This window comes from Fusarium oxysporum, chromosome III (genome assembly GCF_013085055.1).
Source record: "Fusarium oxysporum Fo47 chromosome III, complete sequence".
NCBI lineage: Eukaryota > Fungi > Ascomycota > Sordariomycetes > Hypocreales > Nectriaceae > Fusarium > Fusarium oxysporum.
The window spans coordinates 1,748,393-1,763,767 of record NC_072842.1 but is presented as its reverse complement, the minus strand read 5'-3'; the positions used below and the strand labels follow the sequence as shown (position 1 = coordinate 1,763,767).

Sequence of the window (15,375 nt, the reverse complement as noted above, 5' to 3'; positions counted from 1 at the left end):
GCTGATCTTTTTTATCATACTGGCAGGGTTCTTCTATGGGAGACTCCTAAGTATCGTTCCCCTGAGTATCCTTTCTTTAGCACTGTGAACCTCCACTAAATCCAACTGGATCTGACAGCGCCAGCCCCCAAGCTGGAGCTCTCAATAGCAAACCGCTTTGTCGTATTTCAAAATCCTTCTTGTCCCCTGATCTCAACCTAATACCTTTCCTAATTACTACATACCTTTAAAAACAAAACAGGGAAGATCCATTGGCTTTTATTGACTCGCCGCATCTGCTTCAGCTAGGCAGAGTCCCTAAACCATACACTTTAAAGGCCTCTCTGACAGGAGTCGATTTGGCCAATCAAAGACTGAAAGCTGGCCACAGCCCAGTCTTTTGAGCCTCGTCCAACGTCCCGCCGCACGGTCTCCAATCGAGTCGTCTAATAGAAAGCTTGCGCATGGTAAAAGGAGGCTGTGCATGTGCAATCCGGTCACCACGGCACTCAACCGAATCCCAGCCATAGAAGGATTGGATTCACAGACACTCATCCTACGGAGGACGGGGCAAGCTTACAGTGATTACTTTACCTGACAACTTGCCCATTTGATTAGAGTTAACGAGTTGACGACACGACACCGTCTACATCTGCCATTGCCTTGGCTGTCAGCTTGTCGCTTGGCACCCTCCCACATCGCTCGACCTCATCGCATCGTATCGACATCAAATAATTGAGTTTTACTTGCTCGATCGAACCGTTCATCGCGCAACGTCATTTCATAAAATCCGCATGCTGGTAGCCGCCTTTGCCAGTCGATAGTCTAGCCTTCAACTGTCCGCCGCCATGGCTGGGCGACCGCCTGGAGGAGGTTTCGATACGGGACACTCGAATAATCGCGACGATCTGTTACTCGACCTTGACAATGACCAACCTGTTTACAGTGGCGGACAGCGCTCCAATCTCAACGATGACGACCTGATGCGCTTTCACGAACAGAATCAAGACCCCCCACCAGGACGTACCTCTGTGTCCTATGACGACTTCGTCGGTGCTCGAGACGCGAACCATGCTTCGACCGCACAACCTGCCGGCGGGTTAGGTGTACCGCCCAGATCTGGTCCAGGTTCGAATCCCTACCTTACGAGACAGTATAGCCAAACTTCCGAACTCGGCAATTACCAACGCTACGCTGATGATTTCGATGATTATCCCGTCGATGGCGACTCGTACTATCATCAAGATGGAGGGGCAAGAGTTGACGAGACTACCCCGGGCCTTGGTAGGAACAACGCGCGGAATCGAAACAGCGTCTTGGGCCTTGGTGGAGGTTTTCTTGGTAAAGTCAAGAATAGGTTAGGCCTCGGTCAAGGATATTCAGAGATGGATCTGCCTCTGACAGAACCCGGCCATGAACGAGGAGATTCCGTTGGAGGGAACTCTCATCAGCCACCGCAGCAGGCTCAAAAGGGCAGGTTTGATATGGGTAACTTCAAGTTTGGATTTGGCCGATCGAAGCCGGATCCGTCAACCCTTGGTCCTCGACTCATATACCTTAATAATCCGCCAGCCAATGCCGCCAACAAGTATGTTGATAACCATATCTCGACTGCGAAATACAACGTCGCAACCTTTCTACCGAAATTTCTGTACGAGCAATTCTCAAAGTTTGCCAACATCTTCTTCTTGTTTACTGCCGCGCTTCAGCAGATCCCCAATCTGTCACCAACGAACCCCTACACAACTATTGCACCCCTCATAGTGGTGCTTATTATATCTGCCGTCAAGGAATTGGTCGAGGACTACCGCAGAAAGCAAGCCGATAATGCTCTCAATACTTCTAAAGCGCGGGTCCTACGAGGTTCAACTTTCCAGGAAACGAAGTGGATCAATGTGGCCGTCGGGGACATAATACGAGTGGAATCGGAAGAACCTTTCCCTTCTGATTTAGTTCTTTTGGCTAGTTCTGAGCCCGAAGGTCTCTGTTATATCGAAACAGCAAACCTTGATGGTGAAACAAACCTCAAGATCAAACAAGGGCTGCCAGAAACTTCCTCAATGGTTTCACCCAATGAGCTTAGCAGGCTGGGAGGACGTATCAAGTCGGAACAGCCCAATAGTAGTCTTTACACATATGAGGCAACATTGACAATGCAGACTGGAGGCGGAGAAAAGGAATTTGCTCTCAATCCAGAGCAACTCCTTCTCAGAGGTGCTACTTTGCGAAACACGCCTTGGGTTCACGGTGTTGTAGTGTTTACTGGCCACGAAACGAAACTCATGCGAAATGCTACTGCTGCTCCTATTAAGCGTACCAAGGTTGAGAGGAAACTCAACATGCTTGTCCTCTTATTGGTAGGTATCTTACTGGTTCTGAGTATCGTGTGTACCGTTGGAGATTTGATCCAGCGGAAGGTCGAAGGCGATGCTCTCTCCTATCTCTTCCTGGATCCCACCAACACTGCTGGTCAAATCACTCAAACATTCCTCAAGGACATGGTCACATACTGGGTTTTGTTTTCGGCACTGGTTCCCATTTCTCTCTTCGTCACCGTGGAGTTGGTGAAATATTGGCATGGAATCCTGATCAACGATGATCTCGACATGTACTACGATAAGAACGATACACCTGCTACCTGCCGAACGTCAAGCTTGGTCGAAGAACTTGGCATGGTTGAATACGTATTCTCAGACAAGACTGGAACCCTCACCTGTAATCAGATGGAGTTCAAGCAATGTTCGATTGCCGGAATTCAATACTCAGAAGATGTGCCAGAGGATCGTCGCCCAACTATGGTTGACGGCGTTGAAGTCGGTCTTTTCGATTACAAGGCGCTCAAGGCTAACCTCGCCAACGGACACGAGACTGCCCCTGCCATCGATCACTTCTTGTCACTGCTCGCAACTTGCCATACTGTCATTCCGGAAATGGATGAGAAAGGAGGTATCAAGTACCAAGCTGCTTCTCCTGATGAAGGCGCTTTGGTCGCTGGTGCCCTGGATCTCGGGTTCAAGTTCACTGCTCGAAAGCCAAAGTCGGTCATCATCGATGCTAATGGCCGCGAACTTGAATATGAACTTCTTGCTGTTTGCGAATTTAACTCGACTCGAAAGCGAATGTCAACTATTTACCGATGCCCTGATGGAAAGATTCGATGCTATTGTAAGGGTGCCGACACCGTCATTCTCGAACGACTCAATGATCAGAATCCGCATGTCGAAGTTACACTCCGACATCTTGAAGAGTACGCCTCTGAAGGTCTGCGAACGCTATGTTTGGCTATGCGAGAAATCCCAGAGAATGAGTTTCAGGAATGGTACAAGATTTACGATACTGCCCAGATGACCGTTGGCGGCAACCGCGCTGAGGAAGTGGACAAGGCTTCGGAAATTATCGAGAAGGACTTCTTTTTACTTGGCGCAACTGCCATCGAGGATCGCCTTCAGGATGGCGTTCCAGAGACAATTCACACTTTACAACAGGCCAATATTAAAGTTTGGGTTTTGACTGGAGATCGTCAAGAAACCGCCATTAACATCGGGATGAGTTGCAAGCTCCTCAGCGAAGATATGATGCTTCTGATCGTTAACGAGGAAACGGCTGCTGCTACACGCGACAACATTCAGAAGAAGATGGATGCCATCAGGACGCAGGGAGATGGCACAATCGAAACAGAAACATTAGCTTTGATCATTGATGGAAAGTCTTTGACATTCGCTCTCGAAAAGGATTTGGAAAAACTGTTCCTTGACTTAGCCATTATGTGCAAGGCTGTCATTTGCTGCCGCGTATCTCCTCTTCAAAAGGCCCTTGTTGTAAAGCTGGTCAAGAAGTATCAAAAGGAGTCCATTCTTCTCGCTATTGGCGATGGAGCAAATGACGTCTCCATGATTCAAGCTGCACATATTGGCATTGGTATCAGTGGTGAAGAAGGTCTTCAGGCCGCCCGAAGTGCGGATGTTGCTATCGCTCAATTCCGCTTTCTCCGAAAGTTATTGTTGGTTCATGGCGCATGGAGTTATCAGCGTGTCACGAAGACGATTTTGTTCTCATTCTATAAGAACATCGCATTATATATGACACAATTTTGGGTAAGTATGACACGAAACCATGAGTGTGTGTAACCATGGCTAATACTGTTGGCAGTACACATTCCAAAACGTATTTTCCGGTCAGGTTATCTACGAGTCATGGACACTATCCTTCTACAACGTTTTTTACACCGTTCTACCCCCTCTAGCGCTCGGTATTCTGGATCAGTTCATCTCGGCTCGCCTGCTGGATCGATACCCCCAGCTTTACATGATGGGCCAGCAGAACTACTTCTTTCGATTCAAAGTTTTCACACAGTGGATAGGCAACGCTATCTACCATTCTATTGTGCTGTACATTTGGGCGCAGCTCTTCTGGTATGGTGACCTTATCCAAGGAGATGGCAAGATTGCTGGTCATTGGGTGTGGGGTACGGCGCTCTACGGTGCCACTCTCCTCACCGTCCTAGGTAAGGCTGCTCTAGTCACCAACAACTGGACCAAGTACCATGTCCTCGCCATACCTGGAAGCATGGCCATTTGGTACGTGCTTACTGCCGTCTATGGTATCGTAGCGCCTATGGCAGGCGTGTCCATGGAGTACTTCGGTACCATACCAAGGATCTACGAAAGCCCCGTGTTTTGGCTCCAAACGGTCTGCCTCGCCATTATGTGCCTCTTGCGTGACTTTGTCTGGAAGTATGCGAAGCGTATGTACCGACCACAGACATACCATCACATCCAGGAAATCCAGAAGTACAATATTCAGGACTATCGGCCCAGGTTAGTTGATTCCTCGCCACACCATGGAACTATCGAGACTAACGTACCTCAGAATGGAGCAGTTTCAGAAAGCAATTCGGAAAGTGCGGCAAGTGCAACGTATGCGTAAACAACGCGGATATGCCTTCTCGCAAGCAGACGAGAGTCAAACACGTGTGCTCCAAGCATACGATACCACGAAGCATCGTGGACGATATGGTGAGATGGCCAGTTCAAGGCCAGCGGGCAGGTAACCGGCAGGGGCAGAAGGGGAGATGGATCGTGCGCAGGTCTTTTGAGAATGCCTGTGTGGTTCGCGTGACGAATACAAAATATTGGGGGGTTTACTCAGGAGTTGGATTGCCATTTATTTCAAAACACCGGGTGGTCGTTCTGCTCAATCACCTTTTTCTATACTATCCAATTATCGATGCTGAGAGCTGCGCGTCGTTGGCTCGATGAATTGAAATTCGCATGATGCATATATGCTCTTGGACATCTTGGAGAGGTGCCTGGACACCTTTCTTAGAACAAGCGAGAACGAGGATATGACAGGGGATCTACGGAGGTAGGCTATACGAAACGAGACCAGCATGTTAAATCATGCGTTAGACATGAGAGATACTATTTATTGCCGATATTTTAGTTTGCCGGAGTTCTCGATTTTCAAAACCTCATGGATAGGCTGCATAGGTAGCTGCTTACATTTGCTACCTGTTTCGTGGAGACTAGAGAATATCATGTTTTGGTCCCATACCATTACTGTAACCAGCCACGCCATCTTTCAACTGTGAACATTGTTAAACAACTAAAATATTTCTCTGACCTTTACTTCGGGTCCCATCACACCGACTTTGTGAAACTAACATTCTTAACATGTAGGGTCAAACTGTATTTTGTAACGAGCACTCCACACATGTACCATTCATTTCACAGCACATATGAACGAATATGTCATCTACGGAATCATGTGTCTGAGATCATGGCACATCGGCATCTATTGTAGCTGCATCCAGAGTAGCATATGACCAGGCGTCCCTATTTAATCAGCAATGATTACCAGACCCCTTGATCCACAGAGGGTCTATATCAACATTTATTGTTCGCCTTTTCTAATACAAAGATGTACATAATCCACACTCGGCAAGCTGGAGTTACCTATGGAACATAGTAGTCAAGTCACATCCAAGTGTGACGCGAAGAAGCCGCTGCAAGAGTGAACCTTGAACAGGTGGCAGATGCAGGCCATATCACAAAGAATGCAATAGGATCTGAGACACGGCTGTGCTTTGACAATGATCTGCAAATGAGATGTTACGTACCTGGCCTTGATGCGTTGTCAAAAAGTTTACCATAGGGACGGTAGAGTGATCGACTAGTTTGAGCGATTGAGGCCAATGAGGATCAAGAAGTCGGAAGTGACTTGATGTACCAGACTGCAGTAGATGAAACTTGGAATAAGCCACGGGGAAGATGCTGGCATCATAAGGATACCATGGGGAGATGAGCGTCACCGAGGCGTTCAGTTGGTTGTATAGACAAAAGATGCTCTGGATACTTTCGGCGAGATCTCGTATCATTCCGCGATTACGCATTGTGATCCGTCTCGCTTTCACGCCTTCAGCTCTCCTCAATCTGCTGGACTCCCAAGCCTGGCAACGATCAGTTCGGCGAATGTTCCAGCGAGACCTCGCGTTCTGGTGCGCATGACGCCCCTTCTGCGCCCGTGCCCGCGCCATACATCACAAGAACTGTTACGCAGAACCTCGACAAATTCCATCGTCGGGGCCGGGGCCGGCTGATTGCACTGGCATTAGTGTTGACATGGCGTGGGGTGGAGAATGAAAATCCGGGGGATCAAAGCGTGGAGAAAGACAGGGGAAACTGGAGGAGACCTTTCACGGTTTGAGGGGTCGCCAAGGCTAATCTAGTTACAGAAAATGTCAAGGTCAAGGTCATGGAGCAACAAGGAAACAATGAGTGAAGCAACGGTGCCTCATTGAGTCACTATATTTATTCGTTGTTCTATGTTAGATGTATGTGTATATATATGCCAAAAGAAGAAGAAAATAGACCTCACCACTGTTGACCCTCCATTGCTGACTACCTATAGATAGATATGAATATGATATGGTTTTATACATGCCTGTATGGTAATGCTCAAGCATCCCTCGCTGAGTCCAACTTGTTACCACAAGAAAGCTTGCCAAAAAGAGAAAAAGTTTAAATTATTACAATTGCCCGGGTACCCGCTCGCCAAATGCCATTGCTCATGCCAATAATTTCGTCGCGATGCCGTGTGATGATGTCGTCTCGTGCCTTGCTTTGCTTTGCCTCGCCGTGCCAGAGCGTGAACTCACCCTCATGGTAATGGAAATCAATATACAGATAAGAAGAAGAAACGCAACAAGCCCAGCCTAGCCCAAGCAGCCATTGTCTTACACCTAACTTGTCGCAGAAAGCTCTGGGCGTTAACCCATGCTCTGTTTCAAATTGGGGCTGACAAGCTATCTGTCTGCAGAGAAGTGTGTCCAGAACAGATCGATGAGGCAAGGGCTTGCCAAGTGTGTTAAATAACCAACAGCCCCATAGAGGGTCTAATAGCAAAAATTATATGGAGGATATAAAAATGGAAAACTAACATGGTAAACTCCGTCCCATTCTGAGATTGATAAATGCTGTAGATGCGAAAGAGAGAAACTTTTGAGCGCCAGGAAGACGGTCGGTAGGCACCGTCCCCGAATATGCAATGTGACAAAGGAAACAATAAATCTGGACAACAAAAACATACCGACCCATGTACTGCGTACTGTACTCTATTCGATACCGAGTACGAAATGAGGGCCAGGAACTTGTTTTCTGAACGTCCAGCTTGCTCAACTTTCAGCCCCTGTTGCAAGGGCGCTGAATAACCCCTGTGAGCTTGATGCAAACCCCGCAAAGCTAGAATTTTTGCGGTCCTGTTTGGGCAGGCCAATCTCGCCGGGGTTCATGACCGAAGACCCGGCCGGGAGGTGAGACACCGCTCGTCCAGCAGAACACTCGCCATTTAGCTTCGCTTGTGCCACCAGCCCTTCCAAGCTGTTCTCGAGTTCCACAAATGTACTGATGTTTGTACAGACTCGTAGGGCAGTAGGCGCTCATGGCTAGAGAGCTGAGCGCACCCATCATCTACTGACCATGGGTGTCACAAGCTCGATGCTTCTGGGCCGAGAGTAGGTGCTGGGATGGCGAGAAGGGAGTGGCCGATCCATGCCGCCTGATGTTGCCTCGTAATTGTATCCACTACCTCCAGCGCCGTAGTAACCTCCGTCATAAGTCGATGACAGATATGGGGCAGAAGGCCGGCTGTACGAGCTATATGGGCTGGTTGCTGCACTGCGGCTAAAGGGCCACAGGTTGCTGGAGCTGCCTGTAGGCGACGGAGGGCTCGGAGGCCGGACATTGAGGGAACGGAGAGCCGAAATGGCTGAAGTATGTTGGAAATTCGGTGCTCCGGTTCCCGGAGTGGCTGGTGGAGAACTCAAAATCATGGAGCTGGGCCGTGAAGGAGATGCTCGAGGGATGATGTCTTTGGGCTCCGGGTTTCCCGCAGAATGGAATGGATAGTTTGAGGACGCGTAATGACGGACCGAGGAGCTCGGCTGTGACGATGCGGTCTGATCAACTCTGCGGCAGCTGCAGTGTATTATTAGCATCATCCTGGACCACTATGGTTCAAGTAGGCAGGCAGGACAAGGTCCACCACTAATGGAATTAGAACTTACTTGTCGGAGCAGTAAAGAAACATGTCGTCATGAGGGATGAATTGCTTTTCGCACGTCATACTAACAACAATGTCAGCAAAACTCTTACTTCATCCATAGGAATTGATGAGGCGCCATGGCTAAAACGGTAGTTTTGTTGTATGATTTCTGGACATGACAGCACTGCCAGTGGGCTAGAAGCAAAGAAGCCTCATGATACTCATGGAAAGCATCGAGAAACACCATGGGGTAACGTGAGACCTACCAAAATTGTGGAAAGCTCTCCCTTTCATCTTCCCAAGACTCTGTCCATTCCCGTTCACGTTCGCGCTGACTGCGACCGAGTTTTTGTGGTGTGTGCCTTCGTGTCATGACGGGCCTCTTGTACTTCGCAGGATCGGTCGCGGTAACTACTTTTCGCACGTCGGTCGCAGAGGAATTGGGCAGACCATGGCCCGACTTCTTCCGACTGTGATGCATCGTGTATAATTGAACAAACAAAATATGAAGGGATGAGGATGGAGAAGTTGATTAAGAAAAAAACAGTCCTCAAAAGATCCTGAGAGAAGGGGGGCCAGGTGATATGATATGAGTACAGCACCAGTACAGCCTTCACCGTATGTACTTGGTACCACTGTAAATCAGTGGAGAGTATAGATATTTAGGGCAGTTGGGGCTGCTGCGGTCAGGTTGAGAAACGCCCTTTCAGTGTGGTTCGACTGCGGGGGGTCTTATCGAGGCACTAGGCTCCAAAGATCCCCTTAACCTTACTCCTTGATTCGATTAACAAGGGGTAGAAAAAGGGAAACGGTTGCAAATTTTTTCCTCGAGCTTGACCGCGTCTGGAGAAATTCCAGAATTGTGTGATAGCAGGGTGCAACAAAGTGGCAAATTGTGGTCGAAAACGCGCATGGGCATGTGCAAGGACGACAGGGCGATAAATTCCCCGAGTGTTGTAGATGGAGACGAACAATGGTTGAACAAACTGAGACTAACTGACTCAAAAGTAGGGCAGATCTTCCTAATGGACAAAAATATCCGGTGTAGGTGAAAGATGAATGGATCGATATCAGTTTTCTTTTCTACTCAAGATCAAGTTGGGAAAGTCTGGGCAATTTAGATCTCGATGAGAAGAAAATTTCCTCCTGGTGAAAATCCACTGATGAGAGTTTGACTCGATAATGGGTTACCGCACAGGAACCGGAATGTTGACGAAAGATCCGCCGCGTGGAGTAGATACCGTGCTGTAATTTGTTCGGTCACTGAAGAAGGCGGTATGTATAAATCGAATGTCGATTCGTGAAGCCCAACAAGAGGAACCAGGCGTATAAGTGTCGTGTAAGCCAATTTTAGCCGAATTAATAGCCAGTAGTTGATGGGCAGTTTAAGGAAGAGCCGCTTTATTAGCGTTTATAGCTGACTTGTCCGTTGGGGAGCTCGAAGGCACAGAGTGACAAGGTGGGTATACTGGCTAAATGAGTCCGAGAGACAGCTTATTGTCTCGATGGAACAGACGGGGCGTTGGTTTCTTTCAGGTGGGCGAGGTCGGGGCACACAATGCTTAATAAATAAGGGACAGAGTTGGAGACACCTGATGACTTGGGCCTTGGTTGTCGTGATTGATTGAATGTATGAGTGAGCGAGGAGCCGAAAGCGGAGATGCAACGCCCGCAATAAGTCAGCCAATAACCCGCCGCAATCGACCCTGAAAGCTGCGACTATCGGATTGCGCGACAGGTGGGATAAGGTACGATATAGAGGATGCTCTCAGGGTACCCCGTACGCTGACTCCCTCTGACAAGAACAAGGACTGGCCGACACTGAGAAAAGGCAGTTCCCAACAACAGGCGCAGTACCTGTAAATATGAGATTCTATGAAGTGGGCGACTCCAAGCCCTCGCGAGTGTGTATTTTTTTCCAGGGGAATCGAGGGCTACTAAGTAATCCCCAGGTATGGAGACGTATGCGTAAGTCGCGAGACAGAGGCAGTGCGTGAGTATTCAGTAAAAAAGGTTGGAGGATGTGCAGTCTGTCTCAGGCTGACTGATATGATGTCCGCAGACGTCGTCACACTCTCAGCAAACGTGATAGTGTGCCCGGAAACAACGAGTAATGAGGGAGAAGGGAATGAACGCTTAGTATTGTCTGTAGATTGAATGATGGATGCTGACCAGCCCTCGCACAGGTAAGTTGGTGAGATTATGGATAACAGTGGAAGGCTCAGATTCAACAAAGGATGTTTGGGTCACCACGGACCAGCTCAGCTATCTCTGGGGAAGAGGGCTCTCTTGTATGCGGTCACTTTGCTTACCTTAGGTAGTTAGATGAGTTAGATAAACAACCACCAGCAAGAACTCTTTCTGGCCATCTGATGGGGGAACGGCAATAGGGTTGCATTATCAGGTGCGAACCAGGGACATGTCAATGTGCATTGGCAATAAAGCAACAGAATAGGTCATCGTAGCGCATCTAGCGCAAGCACGGCACATGATAACCTTGCCTTGACAAAATCAATCAGCCATATCTCGTCATCACCTACAGAAAGCCATGCCGCACCTCAATGAGGGGCGGCTTGGAGGCCTTACCTGCGGTTTATCATGCTAAGCGCTGAGTGTTGTGAAGGGGAATAACAGCCTATACAGATCATGCATCTCCCCTCTGCTTGTCCCAATCGACGCTATGTTGCATCACGGGTGGGCGAATGCCAGGCACGCATCTATCTGTCCAAACACTTCTGGGTGAGAGTGAAGCCGGCTGGTGTGGGTACTAAGCGACATGTTAGCAGCTAGGAGGTATCTTTAAGAGAGCGGGGGCCTCTGCGTTAGTAGGTAGTTAGGTACCTTTACTCGTTATCTTCCATTGGCATCCTTCCAAAGGGTCTTTTTTCAAGGGTTCAAGAAAAGAAAAAGTGGGGTTGCTTGCGGAAAGTTGAGAGCAATTCATAGCCGCTTTGGTTGCCATCGAGTCTCGGCTGCCAGGATGGGGGGCAGGTGACGATGGCACACCATGCTATGGCACAATTGGTAACGATACAGACCTCACCTTATTGGCAAGGTGTCAAGATAAATTAGTCCAAGGTGACTAAGTCTGGATTGAATTCACCTGAGGTAAGTAGGTTTTCTTGCCTGAGCGAGTCGAACTGAGGAAACTCGCCCAGGATGGTAGGCACCAAGAAGTCATTGCTTGACCCCTACCTACTGACCTTCCAGGTAGGTACTGCAGCTTCAGGCACCAGCCACAAAGCCCACAATAGGCCCCAAGCTATGGAACTTATTAGCTTGTCTTGTCCACCGTATGAGGCACGTTTCGCTGTCTCGATATGTGTGTTGTCGGACTCTGGAGCAATTGTATCGCAACGCTCCATCAATTACGCAACAGAAGTCAGTCTTGTTCCTGACATACCGCTAATCCGGTTTTCTGGTGCCCACCCTAAGTGACGTTCTTCCTAAGTGATTCTCCCGAAAGCTTCGCGGGCCGGCACATCTTGTATGTGCGGGAAGAAGGCCGCTAAGCCAAGGAGGGGCTCAAGTTCTAGCTGCCCTGATGATGTGCATCCCTTAACATCCAATGGGTGGTACACGCGTGGGAAAAAAGTCCCCGAGAAAGAAGCAAAAAGTATTGATAAGACTGCCTATCAAACAAACCATGTGGTGCTTCCAAGGGGAAACATGCATGGTTGTGTGGCAGTCATCGATCTACAGTGGTCCTCACATGCTAACCTGGTGAAGATTTGACACACAACAGTGGAGATTACGTAGTTCATTATGCCCATGGCTGCCATGATGAGTATTCCAACCCATGTGGTCGAATCTACCCAGAGCCTTCAAGGTGCCTGACGGTATTACTGGATAGTAGCACCATCGTTAGATTCGCACTAGTCCACCGCCCCAAGCTTCTGTCATGTCTAACTAAAGGTAGCCAAGGACTCCACTATCCAAACACTCACTCAGCTTGTAGGAGGACCTACCTAAAGTCCACGAAGCCTGTGTCGATTTTCTCGATTCGTTCTATTATGCGCTGCGTTATCACGCATTGAAACAAGCGCATATAGGTAACACCAAGTCGATGAGGCAACAGTGTTATGCTATGCTGCATTCCCGAAACATCGCCTGCAACGACCGAGCCCGGAGGCCGGAGCCCCGTCGTGATGGATAGGCGCTGAAGTTACAATTCACCAGCTTCCCCTCTTCATGGTCTCTCGCAAGGGTCTTGACTCTTGTCATTGCCTCCGCCTCTTGACCATCCGCTATCGGCTGATCGAGGGTCATTAGCAGTGCTGCCCTGACCCGCTCTCTGATTGAACGGTTCACCAGTTTGGCAAAGTGCCTTATCGTATCAAGCTGTTTCCCCGGTATGGAGGAATTAGTCTGTGGGGTCCGGTCCATCGACGCCGCAACTAGAGGCTCTATCTGGGGGTTGAGATACTCAGCTGAGTCAGTTTGTGGACCTATATCAAACTAAATTCATATGAGTTGCGCACGTTGACAGTTCGCTCCATTGGACTCGGCCCCGAAGCTACTGCTTCGTTGCATTGGATTCATCGAGCATTTCGATGCGTAAAGGGCTCTCTGTTACACTGCACCTTGACCGCTGTCGACGGCAACCAGAGAGGCACCTAGGCTTGAGAAGCCGCGTGGGATGTGGGGAACTTCAATGCCAGCATGTCCGGGCTCCATTGACCTCACATCGTGCGTTTCGTCTTGGCCTAGGAACTGATTCCGTTGGCCGGCTCCTCTTGATAACTCCCGCTAATCCGGGGCTTGTGACTGCAATGGCATGATAAGGGGAGTTAGATGCAACAGTCCTGTCAAAATGAGGCCCATCAGTGCCAAATCTCTATGAACCCTGATTGTAATAGTCAAATCTGGTCACAGTTTGGATGTTCAATGGATGCTGCAGACAAAACAAGACATTCACAGCTGCCACTGATAACGATGAGAACATAGTTCTCAGAATATGGAACCTTCCATGGTCCGTCAGGGTCGTATTTGATGTTCATTCGGGTTCAAGCGTACCATGACAAGCCAATTAGCTCGTTTGGTACTTCTCACCTGCGAGGCAGTCAAGGTATCTCTCGGTTGGCATTTTTTGCTTCCCTTGCGTCCCGTCTTTTTTTTCACCTTCAAGGTCAAGAGACTCCACTTGAGGCTCACCAACAGCCCACGACGCTTCGGTCTTGCGGAGTCGCTTTATTATTTGCAGCTCCTTCGCAGCTGTATTAGAGCCAATGGATACACCACGAAGCAAGGAGATGGATGATTTCTTTTCTTCCTCTTCTGCGTCCTTCTCTTTACGGTGTTCTCGAACCAAGCTGCTGCGTCACTGTGACAGGTTCATTGCCGCCCAATCCAGAGCGGTTTATCAAAGACCCATGATCCCAGTCACGGTTTGATCGCATCATTTGGACACACGGGCCAGTCGTTCTCGCACGCTGGTTCAAGTTCAAGCTCGGTCGGATAGCTTCGGCGCAAACAAAATGGTCCAGTACGGATAGGTTAGTCGTGAAAAAGGAATCAACCCTTCTTCAGCCAACGGACATACATAGCCTCTCATCGGTACTCTCTAAAAGTAATGCTATGTAAGTCCAGGTATCGGGTAAGTGTTCAAGCATCAGACATCATACTATGGCTCGGCTTTTATCGATGTCATCCGAGATTTTGTTCAAAGTGGACACGATAATTCATGAGAATTTCATAATATTTCGTACACAATCAACCGCCCTATCAGTCAAATATATTTGAGACCAGGCCAGCGTTGTGCAGCGGAAATCTTGTCAATCTCAGCCCACCACATCATGATGACCGTCTTGAGGTTTTGTTATCGTGTGATCCTGGTATGGTTGTTAGTGATAATGTATTGAGGTTTATATGACTTTTCCAGTCAACAGAGACCTATTTGACATGGATAGTCCAGACACAGCAAGACCTCCTGGTTGTCGCAGCGTACCAAGCTTATCTCCTTTCATTGATAATGATTTAACTGTCTCCAGGATTACAGGGTATTGTCCCCATGCAACCACCACCATACACTACTTTTATGACGAGCCTGTAACTACCTACTCATCGACCGCATGTAGCTGGACCCCTCTGGTTAAGGGTAGGGACCTCGTGCTTGCCTATTTCTCAACTGTCATTGTCCCTCCTCACAAGTGAAATTCATGATGGGGGTGAAGCTGTTAGGGCGGTAGCCTAACTGTTGATCCTCCGCACCGTACCGTGCCTGATAACTAACTTTGTGTCTACGCCATCCCACTAAACTACCCCACGCTGGCGATCAAGGGACCAAAAGTTGAGCACGCGCCGTAGGACCTCAAAAGACCTAGCCAATAGATATGACTCCTTGCATAGTTCTCCAGTCCTTCTCTTGCGTTATCGATGACGGGAATGGGCGGGCTGCTATCGCGAGGGGACTTTGTACCCTTAGTCCAATTCTTCAATGTAGATCACACAGTCTATCGTCACTTCGGTGCACGACCGAAGCGTGAGCCCCCATGTTATCGAATGCATTCGGTACTTCGCTAATGTAAATCTATGAGGCGGTACAGTATGACACTATCAACCCTTTGCTGCAACAGCCTAGGATTACGCTCGTCTCATCACGTCACGTCACACCATAACCTGCATTTGGTCACTGTACGTGGGCTGAAAGCTTCGGCGGCCCGAAGACAAAATCTAATACAGCATCATTGTACAGAGAAGGGTTTAGACTATGGTATCATTTCATGCGCCAGAGAGTAATGATATTACACAACCAGAGAGGTTGGTCGGTGGTGAATCGTGTTAGTTCTAAAAGCGATGGCTTATGATTGTATACCACACCTGGAATACTAGAAGTATGAGTGAGACTTGAGAGAG

General features: G+C 48.6%; 3 protein-coding genes across 3 annotated transcripts; 1 reads left to right on the top strand and 2 right to left on the bottom strand.

Annotated features, from left to right (window-relative positions):
- The first annotated feature begins 702 nt into the window (after positions 1 to 702).
- On the top strand, positions 703 to 5,114 carry FOBCDRAFT_21285 (uncharacterized protein). Its single transcript, XM_031175984.3, has 3 exons — positions 703 to 4,073; positions 4,129 to 4,796; positions 4,849 to 5,114. Exons 1-3 carry the CDS (start codon positions 828 to 830, stop codon positions 5,027 to 5,029), a joined length of 4,095 nt encoding a protein of 1,364 aa, XP_031047117.2. The 5' UTR covers positions 703 to 827; the 3' UTR covers positions 5,030 to 5,114.
- Positions 5,115 to 5,831: 717 nt separating this feature from the next.
- On the bottom strand, positions 5,832 to 6,370 carry FOBCDRAFT_198465 (uncharacterized protein; the record flags this gene model as incomplete). The annotated part of the gene is made up of 3 exons (XM_059608918.1): positions 5,832 to 5,859; positions 5,905 to 5,933; positions 6,098 to 6,370. 3 exons carry the CDS (start codon positions 6,368 to 6,370, stop codon positions 5,832 to 5,834), a joined length of 330 nt encoding a protein of 109 aa, XP_059466937.1.
- Positions 6,371 to 7,753: 1,383 nt separating this feature from the next.
- Positions 7,754 to 9,466, bottom strand: FOBCDRAFT_21272 (uncharacterized protein). The gene is made up of 3 exons (XM_059609345.1): positions 8,787 to 9,466; positions 8,543 to 8,602; positions 7,754 to 8,453 (listed from the first exon to the last, which is right to left on the bottom strand). Exons 1-3 carry the CDS (start codon positions 8,999 to 9,001, stop codon positions 7,943 to 7,945), a joined length of 786 nt encoding a protein of 261 aa, XP_059464417.1. The 5' UTR covers positions 9,002 to 9,466; the 3' UTR covers positions 7,754 to 7,942.
- Positions 9,467 to 15,375: the final 5,909 nt, after the last annotated feature.